General features: G+C 40.0%; 2 protein-coding genes across 2 annotated transcripts in view; one reads left to right on the top strand and one right to left on the bottom strand.

Moving 5' to 3' along the window:
• FASTKD1 (FAST kinase domains 1) overlaps positions 1 to 8,500 on the top strand; it is a 23,053-nt gene extending 14,553 nt beyond the window's left edge. The window contains exons 13-17 of the mRNA XM_009325416.1: positions 276 to 389; positions 664 to 805; positions 1,833 to 1,947; positions 2,979 to 3,112; positions 7,755 to 8,500. Of these exons, the coding sequence (XP_009323691.1) occupies positions 276 to 389; positions 664 to 805; positions 1,833 to 1,947; positions 2,979 to 3,068 (461 nt within the window). The 3' untranslated portion in view covers positions 3,069 to 3,112; positions 7,755 to 8,500. The remainder of the gene's footprint in view (positions 1 to 275; positions 390 to 663; positions 806 to 1,832; positions 1,948 to 2,978; positions 3,113 to 7,754) is intronic.
• KLHL41 (kelch-like family member 41) lies at positions 6,321 to 14,693 on the bottom strand. The gene is made up of 6 exons (XM_009325417.1): positions 13,492 to 14,693; positions 10,577 to 10,734; positions 10,377 to 10,484; positions 9,371 to 9,556; positions 7,425 to 7,571; positions 6,321 to 6,608 (listed from the first exon to the last, which is right to left on the bottom strand). The coding sequence occupies exons 1-6, from the start codon at positions 14,599 to 14,601 to the stop codon at positions 6,497 to 6,499; spliced, it is 1,821 nt and encodes a 606-aa protein (XP_009323692.1). The 5' UTR covers positions 14,602 to 14,693; the 3' UTR covers positions 6,321 to 6,496.

The raw sequence follows: 14,693 nt of genomic DNA, 5'->3' as shown, positions 1-14,693 counted from the left end.
GGAGGAAACCTGAAACTAAAGTGTTTGTAGTATGTGAATGGGAAAAATCCTGGGATGGAAAGTCGGGATTTGAAATTCATGCTTAATAGGCACCTGTAACTTTCCACCCAAAAGATGATCACATTGTCTCTGAATTATGATGGAATAACACCAGGGATCTCTGGAAAAGCTTTAATTCAGTAGGCTGGCTGTCAAAAATGCAGTGTCACAAAGTGCTATTTTCAAAACTGGCTGTGGAAGTTTTGATGTATGAATTCTTTATTTTGTCTTTGTAGGCAGTAGCCGAATAAATCCACTGCGACAGCATGTTCACAGAATGCTGATAGAGATCTTAGGAGGGAGCCATTATGCAAGAATATCTGTTCTGACACCATACTACTATGAAATAGGTGAGAAGTTAATTCTCTAAGGATTGTTAAGGAGACCCCTGATATCACTATTATCACCAAGATTAGGAAGCCCCTGGGCATGTGGCCACAAGATACTGCAAAGAAGAAATTGCTGTATATAATACAGTTTCTAAAAAGTTCTGCATAATATAAATAATGTTGGGTATCTCTAATTATGGTTATCACTTAGTTTTTCTAGAAGTAAACACTGTACAGATCAAATTCTTTCACCTTTTTTTTTGTCAGTAAACAGGTTCGTTGTGTTTTCTCGCAGATTTTGAGTGCATTCTGGATGAAAATAAAAAGCCTCTTTCCTATATGGCTCAGAATATACCTTTGGATGATGTGGAGGGAATACACTTGAGACTTGACATCAAGGATGAAGGGAGAAAGGCTCTGCCACCAGGAGCTCAGAGGTTAGTACATCGAATTCTTGCACGTTAGCTTTTCCAAGCTTCCAAGTTTAGACCAGGTTTTTTATGTTTCTGTCCTAAACAGTTGTTGCAACCCCTAGGCTATTTATTTTTCTGTTCCTTTTTCCAAAGCCATATGAAGTTTAGCCTTCCTAGGTGTGGCGGGTTGACCCCAGCCAGCAACTAAGCTCCCATGAAGTTGCTCGCTCACTCCCCTGCAGTGTGATGGGGGAAAGAATCTGGAGGGCAAAAGCGAGGAAAAAACCTCCTGGGTTGCAATTAAGACAGTTTAATAAGCGAAGAGAAGAAAGAGGGAACAAAAACAAAAAACAATTGATGCAAATGCAGTCACTCACCACCAGCAGACCAATGCTGGAGCAACGGCTACTTTGGGAAAACTCCTCCCTGTTTTATTGCTGAGCATGATGTTATATGGTGTGGAGTATTGCTTTGGCCAGTTGAGGTTCCAGCTGTGTCCCCTCCCAACCTCTTGCCCATGCCAGCCTATACACTGTGGGTGCAGAGGGAGAAACAGAGAAGGCCTTGATGCTGTGCAAGCACTCTTCAGCAATAGCCAAAATATTGGTGTGTTATCAACACTGTTTTGGTCACAGATCCAAAACACAGCACCATACAGGCTGCTATGAAGAAAAGTAACTCCATCCCAGCCAGACCCAGTACGCTGGGGCAGACAGGGCATTCTGGAAACGTGTTTCATGGGCTTGGAATACTGTTTTCCTCCCACCTCTTTAAATGTAAGCCTTGAAAATGCTGGTTGGCTGTTTTTGCCATTTGAACAAGAACAGACACAGGGAAGAAATGCTTTTTCTAAATCATGTGAAGTTTAAGTATCTCTAGATAAATATGAGGAAAATGTTTTGGCTAGTTTCAGCGAGTTGTTTAATTTTCTTTTTCTATGAATTGTCAGGTTTACCTAGTAATAGTCTTGCTGCAACTATCAATAATGAAATACCACTTCTCGCTATTCAGGTAGGACCTGAAAGTAAATGCACTTTTTTGTTGTTGCCAGAATTGCTTTGGAATTTCTTGATTCAAAAGCTTTTAGCAAAGATTCACGTCACCTGAAAGGAGAACCTGCACTGAAAAAACGACACCTGGAAATGCTGGGGTACCGGGTAGTTCAGGTGAGCAGTCAGCAATATTTTATGTCCTTTCTGAGTTGTATCAATCTGCACTATTGATACATTTTCCTTGCAGCAGACTTAAAGATAGTTTTAATAGTTAAAAGCACCTACTGGGTGAGAGGAATTTTTGTATTTAGGGAGGAAATTCCAAGCTGTTCTCAAGATGGCGTAAGGACTTCATAGAACTTGTACCTTCTCTGAAAGTGGCTGCAGCAAAACTGAAATCAAAAGGTCTCAGTCTTACCTTACTGCAGCCAAACTAGCAATCTCGACGTAGCCTGAATAAAGGAGAAGTGAAACAAGTTTCAGTTCAATTCACCAAAGATTTCTACACTAGAAAAAGATTGAGCATGCTCTCCTTGAGTGATAGAGAGACAGTTACGGCAGCTGCAAGATGGGATATGGGTGCTGTCTGTCTGCTGCAGCGATAGTGCTGTGACAAGGAAGACTAGTGGCTGGAGATAGTTCACAGCCACCAGCATAGAAACATTTGGGGAATGGAAGCTCATGAATGCAGATTCTCCTGTATGTATAATTACTCACCTACTCTAATTTTAGCTAGAATCCTTCTTTAAGCTTAAGTTAGGTTGTTTTTGGTTTTTTAACAGGATAATCATCCTTTCTCATATTGCCCTGACAGTGAATGTTATGCTACTGATACACCATTCCAGTTTGATACATTAACATTACAAACTATAGTGACCTGGGATTTTTCTCTTGATTTGGGTTTCAAAAGGTGGGCGATGGTGTAATGGAGTTGTCATAGCCTGTATTGCGTGGGCACCTGCTTTACATCTCTGCAACTATGCTGCTTTTTGGAAGCAAACTGACTCTACTTACATGAAGAAGAATCTTACATTGAGGAAATTAATCTTTTCAGTATTAGAATAAGCCTAGCTTTTAGAAGGACACAGGTGAAAAAATATCTTCAAGTGGAGAACAACAGATATCAGAGAGCCTTTTCTTTGCTGTAAGATGGTATGTGGCTTATACCAATGTTAACACTCAGTTTATATGATTCTGTTCTACAGATTCCTCACTTTGAATGGAATTCTATGGTTCTGTCAACAAAAGGTGAACAGCAAGAATATCTGAGAAAGCATCTATATGGAGTACAGTGATGTCAGACATGCAGTCAAAAGTACTTTTTATACAAATACTTCAGGTACCATTAAACTTCTTGTAATCCTGGAAATACTTAGTGTCAAAAATCTCTGGACCAAGGCTTGCCATGGGGCGTCAGGTGTCAAGAGATTTAATCCTCAATTTGTAGGGATTGCAAAAGGGCAGGTCACAATGGGCCATGAAGATGTGATAAGGAGGCTTAAAATCTCCCATTATCTGGAAGCTGTTCTTTAAGTACATGAATCTGTGACAGTTTTGCCATAAAATTACATAATTATCTCCTAAACAAATAGCACAGAGGCTTAGCCAGACATAAAACTGTCCAAAGAAAAAGTTGGAAATACTCTTGACTGTGAGAAAGGAGACAGCAGATCCACTGGAAACTATGTCTGTCCTCCAGCATGTGATAGAATGAGCAATAGGATCAAACAGTATCTGTACTGTGAAACCAAGAAACTGAAATGCAGATTTACTAAGAATAGGACTGCTATTACAGCCATTCTGTTTCCATCTTCCAGAACAGAGGTACTGTGGGTGACTGTGTCGGGGGAGGGTGTTGTGCAGTGAGGAACCTCCAGCTGCTTCTCCTACCCTGTGATGTGGCATGTACAGAAGCATGGCTTGAGCCTTCTGGAACACCTTCACATACTTAAAAGATAGACTAGTTCTGGAGGTCTGGCAGCCACCCAGACCCTTGAAACACCTGTACTCCAGTTAAATGCAACTTGGAAGGGATACCTGAAAGATTTATAAAAGATAAGGAGAAAATAATGCTTACGTCACACATAGGCACTTACTTGCAACTGCATAATTCATGAAATTTATTATTATGGCATTATGCATTGGACTAGCCCTTGCTAACAGAAATAAAACGAAATTACACAAACCATCTAACCTGCCTGTTCTGTAAATAAGACAGAACTAGGCTGAAAATTGAAACCAAGAATCAAGAGCAAGAAAAGTCTTCAGAGAGCGACAACCACCTTGGTTACTGGTGGTGAAAAACATTGCTAGTTTATGTATCATGTTTCAAAACCATCTGCCATTTACCAGGCTTCCTGTGATTGCACTCAGCCAGGGTTTGTGTCAGGAGGCGTAAAGTACTGAGATATAGAAGGAAAAAGTGGAATAGCCAGGAGAATGTTCATTGTAGAGCAATTAACTGTAGAGTGGTCATACTTATGCAAATCAGCCAATTTCAGAGGCAGCCATGTTGTGGCTAAAGCTGCCATTACCTCATGACGACTGCTAGCTCTGCCCATCTCTTTCACACATGCAATTTGTATGTTTTCTTGCCTTTTTAGTAGAAGCAATAGACATTTTTACCACTTCCTTTGAAACCTGGCAGAGGTAAGCAACTGCATTTCTGAATTGACCATTATGCACCTGGCTGTCACTTTTTTTTTTATTACTTAGTAGTAGAAGAAAATATTGACTGAATACAAATCAGGACACTAATGAAAAGCCAGGAAAAACCGACAAAACTGATCTAAGCTGCAAGGTGCTTTGCTCCTGAGGCAGCCCTCACGTTTGTGGGATGACTGAAAAAACTAGTAGATGTTGTTGGCTTATGGTATCAAACAGATAAGGGCTCCAAGATGTAGAAGACGAGTGCTTTGAGGAAATGTCATTGAAGGCACAGCACATAGAAAGACTATATGCATATTATATTTTGTATAAAATGAAGGAGGCAATCATAAATATAGGTTAGGATCTCAGAAGGTGGGCTACAAGTCAGAGGGCTCTTGCATGATCTGCTTCTGTACAGATGGCCTTCAGGTAGCAACCTTTGAGCGCAAGAAAGGTGGCAGTGGCTGTAGCTGGAGTGATCAGTCATGTGTTTGAGCTGAACCCTGCTTTTCAGGTACCCGGCAGTCACTCTGTGCCAAGCCAGGTGTCTTCAAGTTATGTATGGATAAAGTTATGAGTATTCACAACAGGAAGAGGATTAAAAGTTGCTGTGAGTGGATTCAGAAAGGGCATCTAAGAAAAGCAAAATATAAGAGTGTTTCAGTAAGCTGTGCTGCTTTTGATCCTTTGCAGTCATTCTTTCTAAATTAAATCAGCAAGTGTTAGAGCAGATGGGCTGGTGTAAACCAGTGATTTAACTGGAGCCAATGAAAAGATGCCAAGAACAGCTGAAGATTTGGATACTAAAGGGGAAAACAGAAAAGATGTCCCACAGGTTAAGTACCGGCATGCAGTAACATACTGCAGTGAGCTATGATGGCTGTGCCTTTGCCATTTGATAGTTGGAATTGCTATTCTGTCAGGTGTGGTGGGCTTCTTTTCCAGTTTTCCTGCTATGTCAGTTGTAATTAGATTTAGACTTATGACATCCTTTAGCTTTATGACACCCTCTTTATTCAATGGAGAAATCCTTTGAAGAGATACTCTATAAAAATGGTGGACGTGCTCTACTTTAAGAAAACTTGAGTGCTCTGTTTTGGGCAAAGGCTGTGCTAAGAAATCTGTGTCCTGTCAATACGACAGTGATGATGAGCTGATTACCAAAAGAGACACTATCAAGTGATATTTTTATAATTTTAAAAACAAAGTTTAATTGTTAAAAGTTTCAACATCAAAATGCATCAACTCTTTATTAGATGGAAAAGTCCTCTCTGCCGTAGGTATTTGCTGATGATAACTCTTCTAGGACTTTTTCATGAATGCTTGTTAATGGCCTCAGATCTCTGAGAAAAACTTCCATAAAATAATTGCTTTGGAAATAAATATAAAAGCATAAAAAAGTGGAAAACCCTTGTTACCAGAAGCCTAAACATAGTAGGTGAAACAGTAGAGCTATTAACCTTGTGAACTCCTCTCTCCTTACGTCTGGCTACTAGCACAGCTTTGGCTGAGATTGGCATTTCTTAGGCCACATAGTGTTAGGCCACTTTTGTTTTCAATATGCACTTCAATTCCAGGCTAAATTATTTTTAGAAGGCTCTAATGAAAATATTTTTGAGATACGGCTGAAGAATGCAGGATTTACATACATTGCTGAAGGGGGAAATCAGGCTGTACAAACAGCCAGTTAGAATAAAATTAGCTACCTATTAGTTGTATTTAACAATTAATTCATGGGCATTGTTTGGAGGATAAGCCACCAGTATTCTGGATTGTCTGAGTGTAAGGAAGTCTAGTTTTACTGGCAATTTCACAGAGTGAAAAATGGAGTTCTCTCTGAAATCTTCATTTATTCTAACCAACTTTAATTAGAAATCTTCAGGATTTTAAACGTTGTTGTTGGTTAGCTAGTAAATATCTTAAGACTTGGACAGACAGATGAACTGTTTAACAGTTAACAGTACAACTAGTATGCTGCTACAAAACTCTGTACAATTTGGGGACCTTTTCATGCAACAAAACCAGAAGAGCCTATCGAAACTCCCTCACCATATCACATTTCCCAGCATTTTGTTTATAGTTTTGATAACTTGAAGAGGTTTAAGCGTGTAGCCAGGCAGGAGGCTCCGGTAGCATATCGGATCTCTTTCAGTATGCCAATCCATTCCTTCTTTTCATCATCGTACCTGTGTTTAACAAAATAAGGTCAGAACATAGCTGCTTAAAATTTGAGTTTGATGCTTCATCCCACATACGTGAAAAGGAGGATAGTCCACATGTTGCAAAGGCTTGTAGCAACCATGTGCTGAAGGATGCCACAAAAGGCTGCTCTCGTCCTCAAAGCTTGTTGCTGGCCTGTGTCATACTTCAGTTACTCCTATAAAAGCTTCCTCCTTGTCTTAAGTATCCCCTTTCTGAATTCCTTCAGATTCTTACATATAAAAGTGTTTTTTCTGGGAATCCTTCCTATCCTTCTGCCAGTTAAAACTCCTGAATTTACCTTAGCAACTGAAAAGTCACAGCAGAGATGTGATTTTCATCACTGCTACCGTGATTTAGATTAAAAAAAATCGAGGAGGTAGGGATTTCTGATTCTCTTGGAACAATTACTTACTTGACTATTAACACATGAATAAGTACAAACCTCTCTGTATACAAGCTTTTCTGCATGAGAATCAAGAAACGGAGAATGTTTTTACGGTACACTCACAAGGCTAAACCTGCCAAGAGATATGGCAACTTACTCTTTTAAAGAGTAAAAAAATCTGAAGATCATGACTCAGACTGCTGAAATTATTAGTAGGCGGAAGTAGTCATTAGATCCAAGTCTCATGTTTGTTACTTTCTGACAAACATTTCTATCTGTCAGCAAGTGCTTTACAACCTGTGCTATGGTTCATTTCCAGAGTTAAACAGAAAACTAACTTTACCCTCCAGTGTCTACAAACCTCAATTTTAGATATGGCTTTCTACCAGGAAAGCGTGATTAAAATTAAACTTACTTCCATATGTCAGTGACTTCACTGGGCGCAAATTCTTTAGATTCAAGCTGAATCATTGCAAAGCCTCCAATAGCATACAAAGCTCCGCTTAAGGTGACTAAACTGATGGAACTTCTCTCTTGGGGAAATTCAGGCATAATCTCCCACCTAAAGATGAAAAGAAAAACCTAAGTTAAACAAACACATGAGATATTCTAAACTGAATGCACTAAAATACATCTCTGGGTGACATAAATTCAAGTACCAAGGACCGCTTGAGTGAATGGTTTAGTAAAAGGAAAAAACCCTGAGATTTATCAGCGGTGAGTTTCAGTGTCTCCATCCCCACAGGGACTTCCCACAAGGCTTAAGTGATGAAATTACACCGTGATGACATCTCTTCACAGAGGCCACTTCTTACAGGTCGCCTGGTCCCATCGTCAGTAACGTGCTTTATACAGATGTGTTGTTCGCCAGCTACTCTCATTTTTTCCCTATAGTTTCCAAAACACATACTCATTTCAAGTGGCACTGATGTAATAATTCGAGTTTAAAAAAAGTCACTGGAGCTCATTAGCATAATTTCAGTTTTTCTGCCAATTCACACCTATGAACATACAAAACATACAGACATCCCACTTCTGGATAATGTCAACATCAAAACTAATAGGCTAATTTCTCTCTCGTTTGCGTGACTTGACTGTAACAAAATAGAGTAACCCAAGACAAGAACCTGCAGATTTTTCAGACTGCAAGATGGATGTGTTTCTGAACAATGGAAGAGAAGAATGTGCCAAACATCATGCTAACAAAATGACCTTTACTTTGCTTTCTATGGAAGGTATAAAGTCCGAAATTCCCTCATAGAATTACTTCTTGCATAATTCATAATTGTTAATTTTGCATAATTTTGCATTGTTAAATTTTATAAGCAAGTCTCTTTGGGATAGTATACATTTAAATGAAAGCTTTTGTTGTGAGGTTGATGGCTGCAATGCCACCTGTCAGTGAAGCCAGCACAGCCAAATGTGTTTATATACAATAGAATTGCTTATTAATAAAATAAAGGTGCACCCAGGACCACTTAAAAGTTTGAGCTATCGTAATAAAGCTTTGCTGATACTATTTTAAATAAAAGTTTGTAAATAAGATGGTAGGAAGGAAAAGTAAAATTAAGAGTAGAAAGACGGATACAGAGGGTATAAACTCCTGGAAAATCATAAACTTCTGAGGGATGCTGACTGCAAAAGATTCTGGCTGTGGGGAAGAACATTGGAAAGTATCTGGACCAAATAAGTGAGCTAATTCCAGGTACGACTTACTATAAAGAAAAAGTCTTGACAAAAGAGTATTTTAGAGCATGCACTTAAAATGGAAAGTCTTCACGGGGTTTTCATAGTAAATAAATAAGCAGAATTATCTGCCTGTCACTAATGGTGTTTGCTGTGACAAGGTAAGTGAACAGCAAGACATCACAAGGCCATGTACCCGAAGGACGTTCAGCTAGTCCTGTTCAGGCACCCGATTTCTCTTGCTGGGGTTTCATGTTTAGTGCCAGTGCCATTTCAACTAGATTGTGCGGCCCTTGCCCATCTCTCCTACTTCTCCCCTATTATGCCAGCACACCTGTTTATGTGGCCGTGTGGTCAACTAAATTGGGAAAGTAATCAGACTTCAGAAAAAAAAAAGAGATGAGAGGCTGGGTTATTTTTGCTACATGAGCTCCTTGATTGATCATGGTTGCAACATAGCTATGCTAGCATAGAAAATGCATGTAGGGGCAGGAAAAATGGCCACAGATACGGGCTCTTTAAGCTGCTGCTGTTGCTAAAGATACGAATGTAGACCAGCTGTCTCAGTGGGAGTATAGGCACCTGAACACCTTTGTGACTCTTATCTCAGAGATCCTAAAAGCCTAGATGATAAAACAAACACTTGCTTAAAAATAGCTTGAATACTGCACTCACTTATTGGTGGTCAGATCAAAAGCTTCAACAGATGCAGTGAGGCCTTCTTCAGTGACACCGCCAGCAATGACAATCTTGCCCTTATGGATAGCCGTTCCAAACATTGAGCGAGCCACTTTCATTGGAGCCAGGTCTCTCCAGTCTCCTTTCTTGGGATTGTATACAAATAGTCGATTAGTGCATTTCCTGGGGAGGAAAAAGAAAACCTGTGATCATTTCTAACGAACTTTTGGCTTGTTCCAAGTGAGACCTAGTTGAGGTGGATTGTGTGGGTTTAGGTATAACACCTCTTTCCTCTCCATGAGATCCTTTCTTGTATCTAATCTGGAAACCTTCGCATGTCTACAAAGCACTAATCACATCCACAGAACTAAATCAAATGTTAAATGCTGCTTACACAGGGCAGCAATTTTACTGTACCTTACAGGAGAAAGACAACGTCCTTTCCCAGCATATTCTATTCAGATGGGTTTGTGGAGGAACGTATGACAAAGGTCAAAAGAAAGATTATGCTGCAGTTTTGGCTGATTTGACAAGCTTGTGTCTTAAGTGTCCCCTATACAAACACTGAAAAATTACCATCACATGCTAAGTGTGAGCAAAAACTTTGATTTTCCTAATGTTATACCCGTTAAGGTATAACAGTCATCACAGGTCAGAAAATTTGAAAAACTGACATAGTAATTCCACAGCACCTAAGTATTTCTATCTACCTGGAAGGAAATAATACTTTCAGTGAGGGTCCTCATAGCTATGTATTACTGATGTGTCTGCAATGTAAGTAAAATTTGCCTTGGAAATAGGTACGGTCATTAAAATAACTAGTTGGGATCATGAAAAAGATATCCCGTATACCATAATGTGTTCCCCTCTGCCAAATTGTTAGCAACCTTAATCCAGAGATGTAGAAAAGGGAACCCCTGATGTCTGAGTGTGAGGACATATAATCTATAAAGGACCAACCAAATAACGTTATAAATTGTCATGAAAAGACTTGGAGACTCACTTATCATCAGTTTTTCCGCCAAGACAATATATCAATCCATTGTTTGAGATAGTAGCATGGCCATATACTTTGATGGGCAGTTTTTTGATCTCACCCCATTTCATTGCCCTGGAACAAAAAGAATACCACCGTTAGGCTCTTTCAACTAACAATGGGCTATTTACATGTCCTCAGTGGGCATAATTAAATTTTAAACATACACAGGATCATAGCACAACACTGAATCTAGAGACTCCTCGGTGCGAAGGTCCTTGCCTGCAATTACATAGATCTTGTTGTCTGACTCTCCCAGCCCGAAGAGGCACCTGGCTGACGGCAGTGGAGGAAGGGCAACCCACTCACCAGCGATGCTATCCAGCTGAAAGAGCATCAGAACAGGAAGCGTTAGGAAAGGCAAATAGTAAAAATCCACACAACGAACATTGTTCCACAAAATTGACCTAATTGCACTCGGTGCCTCTCAACAGCTCATCTGCTTGCCTGAACAGTCTACCCTTCCCTCAGTGCAGCTAATGAATGATGACTTCTGCCCACCCATACTTCATGGTGCTGAGACCTAGCAGAGTCAATGCCACACAGCGCGCTCTGCATCAGCTCACCCTCGCTTGTCCTCACAGAGTTTCTTTGCCTCTTTATTAAGCTCTTCTTCCTTGTTTAAAGGTCCCTTACTCTCTGGGTTCCCTATCACGTGTTGGAAAGAACAAGTTGTTCTTCCTGCCTGAAGGGAGCAGACACTCCTGCCATTCCACACCTATACATTTAGCCGGTTGTGCTCATTGCTACAATGAGATGCCAGACATCCTCACACCGTTCCTCTTAACGATCAGGAAATACTACATGGCAAATGGCACAGATGTTTCTTCTGCAATCCCTAGAGCAAAAGAGGTGGTGTTTCGTCACAAATACCCTCAAAAGCTCCTGAGATCTCTGAAGGCACAAGGAATAAAGACTTCACTCCTAAGCAAAAAAGGCAGGCAGTGCAGCTCCGTTGGCAATAATATTGATGTCATCCCTACTGAAGTACTCCCGCAGCTGTCTCAATGCACATCCAGTATGCTGAAAACACCTAAGGAGAAGCAGCAGCAGGAGGAGAGAAGAAAAAACAAACAAACAAAGCAAAACAATATTTTCCTAGAACCGTGGTGCTTAATTTTTGTTTTGATCCGAGAACTTACAATTGAACCTGAATGCTCTCTAACATTCAAAAAAGAACGCATATAGATTTGCTTCACGATGTATAGGAAGGGAAGGTAAAATGTGAGTTTGCATGAGTGTAAAGGCATTTGACAGAAAGCAAGAGAAAGTTCAGTCAAAGTAATCGGATCTGGGTTCAGCGCAGTGACATCCTTTTTCCAGAAGTATGTTCCACAGTCAAGGTCTCCATGCTAAAATGCATCTCCCAAATTTGATAGACCACTCCTATTGGACAGGAAGTTTTATTGCAACAGTGAAATTTAGTTCATGGACATGGATTGCCCCAGTGGCTGGATCTGGGTGGCATAATGAGGAGAAGATGTACCCATCACAGATCACAGCGTACTTAGTGAATCAGTCTTGAAGATGACATACCTACTGATGATAAGGCATAAACTAGTCATGCATTTTTGAGCCAGTCACAGCCTTGTTTTCTCATGGGTTGCTAGCTACCAAATAAAATGGTAACATGTGCTTCACTGGGGGGGAAAGGGAGATCAGTAAGTGAAAATCGGTTTGGCACCACATTAACATTTTAGAGGGAACAACAGCCAGATAGGTAATGCAGGCAAGTATTTTAACTATAGGCAGTAGCAAGCAAGCTTAAAGACGACAAGCGAGAGAGCAGGATTTCAGGAAATGGATGTAGACATATAAAGTAGGATTCTGAAAACTTCATCAATTTTTAGTATCAGTCTTGAGGTTTGGTTTTTCAGAGGCCCCTTTCTAGTAGCCTGAGACTTAGACTATTCAGTTCTGGATTATATACATTATGACATCACCACAGTATTTCTATTAGAAGAATATTTCTGTAACAAGTTTTGCACTTCCGTGACTAGCATTTTACACCTACATAAGGAAATGAAACAGTGCTAATCCCTCTCTAGCAAACTAAGGCTTCCCTCTCGCAGATGTAACAAACGCCTGAAACCAACTCTTTCATTGTGTGTGAAATCACAGTGAGCCATACTCCTATAAACACTTAATATTTGCATTTTTTAGTATCTGTAGGCTTTAAAATGCTGTCACTGCTTATCACTCTGCTTTACTTAACATTGAAACAGGACCTACTTTCACGTTTTTGGACAACTTGCCTAAAGACAGGACGTGGCACATATTGCTTAATTCATCATGAGATAGTTCAAATATCCCCCAAAGCATGTAGCCAGGTAGCTAAAAACACAACAGAATTAGTTTATGGTGTAAGCATGTCAAATTGTATTTTTGCTAATTTTTCTGAAATATGTTGTGGAAGTTACAGTTTGTATTAATCAATCAGCCTTACATCTTACATTTATACAGATTTACAAAGATATAAAATTATGCTCTCAGTTGAAACATGATATTTACTGTACTTACATTGACAGTTTGCCAAGAAAACAATCCTCTAAATTACGTATTTTAGAATGCCCTTAGGTTTTCAAATGTAGATGTGACAAAAGGACTTCTGGAATTTTAGTGACTAAAGGGGCATTTAAAATATGCACATTACTGCTGTCATAACAATATTTCAGATGCAAAAAAAGAAAAACACCTCATTAGATCTAAAGCAGCTAAGCACTCAACATTCATGGGAGTTAACAGAAATTCACAAAAGGTATTTCACAACATATTATTAGGCTTAAATTTAGGCATCTGTACCATGAAAAATCTGGGCCTTAAACAATGAAAGCCAGTGCCTACATACAATATACTAATCCTTCTAATATTTTCTGAGATCTCACCGGGGGCTTGATCTTGAAAGAGAAGATCCAAGTCCCTTGGTTTCATTTCTCTCTCCGAGACAGGAATAGCTCTCCATAGATATTTCTCTCCATCGACCATACAGAGAGACTAGACAACTCACTTGCATAGACTCGGAATACTTTTCAGTAACTCTTATAAGCACCTATTATTGCACCAGCAATTATAAAGCTTATACCTGGAAGAAGTATGACTGGAAAGGCTGATCCTTGTTCTCCTCTTCCACATACAGTCCTCCAACAATGTAGACCTGGTTTTGTTTGGTGACTATACTGGAATGATTTCTGGGAATCTGTTCTGCCAGGGCTGCTAGGTAGCATTCGTTTTCAAGAGGATCATAAGCTACTGCAGCAGTGTCATTAACCAGAAGAATTAGGTCTTTGACAAACATGCCGTGCCTGGGAAGGTCATTTAGGTAGCCGGGCAGTAAATCTTCATCTCCTACATCACCATTCACCTCCCCTTTGGTTGACTTCTCTGTAGTTTTGCTAGAGTCAGGCAGTTTTCCAGCAAAAGCATCCTTAATAATCTTTACTTTTTTCTGAAGGTCTGAGTTGCTTTTAATTATATCATCCTTCTCAACATGTTCTTTGAAATATTTTTCTGGCATCAGACGAAAACGTATGCAGTCAAAAATTTCCCCCAGGCTCTTTACTCTGTTTTCCTTGTCTGTTCGGACCCATCTCATTACTGCTTCAAATACCAGTTCTTCCTTCTCTACGTTTAAGCTGTCAGGTGAAATGACTGAGATCAGTTCATGCGGGGCAAGCTGCATGAAGTCGTCTTCTTTGCAGATCTGCACAAAATGATCTGAAACAAAATCACGGGCGGAAAATGCAAGTCTTGGGCAATCAAGCAGAACACCTAATCGAAGGATGGCCAGACAGTTACCAACAGCAAGCCTCTTCTGAAGATAGGAGACGCACACAGTGAATACAGAAGGGATCTGAAAGCGACTGGCCAAAGCAAAGATATCTTGCACGTTAGAATCATTAAGATCAATGCTTGCCGAATAAAGGTATTTGACAATCATATCTAGGATGTTGGGGTCAACATTATCTAGAACTACCTCCTTCTTTTTCTCTTCATTTTGCTCGGATAAGAAATACTCACGAAAATAAGGGCTACATGCCGACAGAATCAATCTGTGGCAAGGCAGGCTTCTGTCACCAGCTTTTAGAGAGCAATCTATAAACTTTTTCTCTTCGAGGAGTTCCTTGAGGCCGTCCTGAAGGAGGGTGGATTGGTAAAGTCTGAGCTCTTCAGTGAGTTCCCTTTGGGAATCCATTTTGCAAATACTTGGGAAAGGGGAGGGAGCAGAAAGCTTTAGCTGTTGTCTGCCCAAAGGTCCGTCTGTAAAAAAGGCAGACCAATGTGCTT

Source organism: Pygoscelis adeliae, unplaced genomic scaffold, assembly GCF_000699105.1.
Source record: "Pygoscelis adeliae isolate BGI_AS28 unplaced genomic scaffold, ASM69910v1 Scaffold106, whole genome shotgun sequence".
Classification (NCBI taxonomy): Eukaryota; Metazoa; Chordata; class Aves; order Sphenisciformes; family Spheniscidae; genus Pygoscelis; species Pygoscelis adeliae.
The sequence above is the reverse complement of the archived record's forward strand: the minus strand, read 5'-3'. Positions and strand labels throughout refer to the sequence as shown.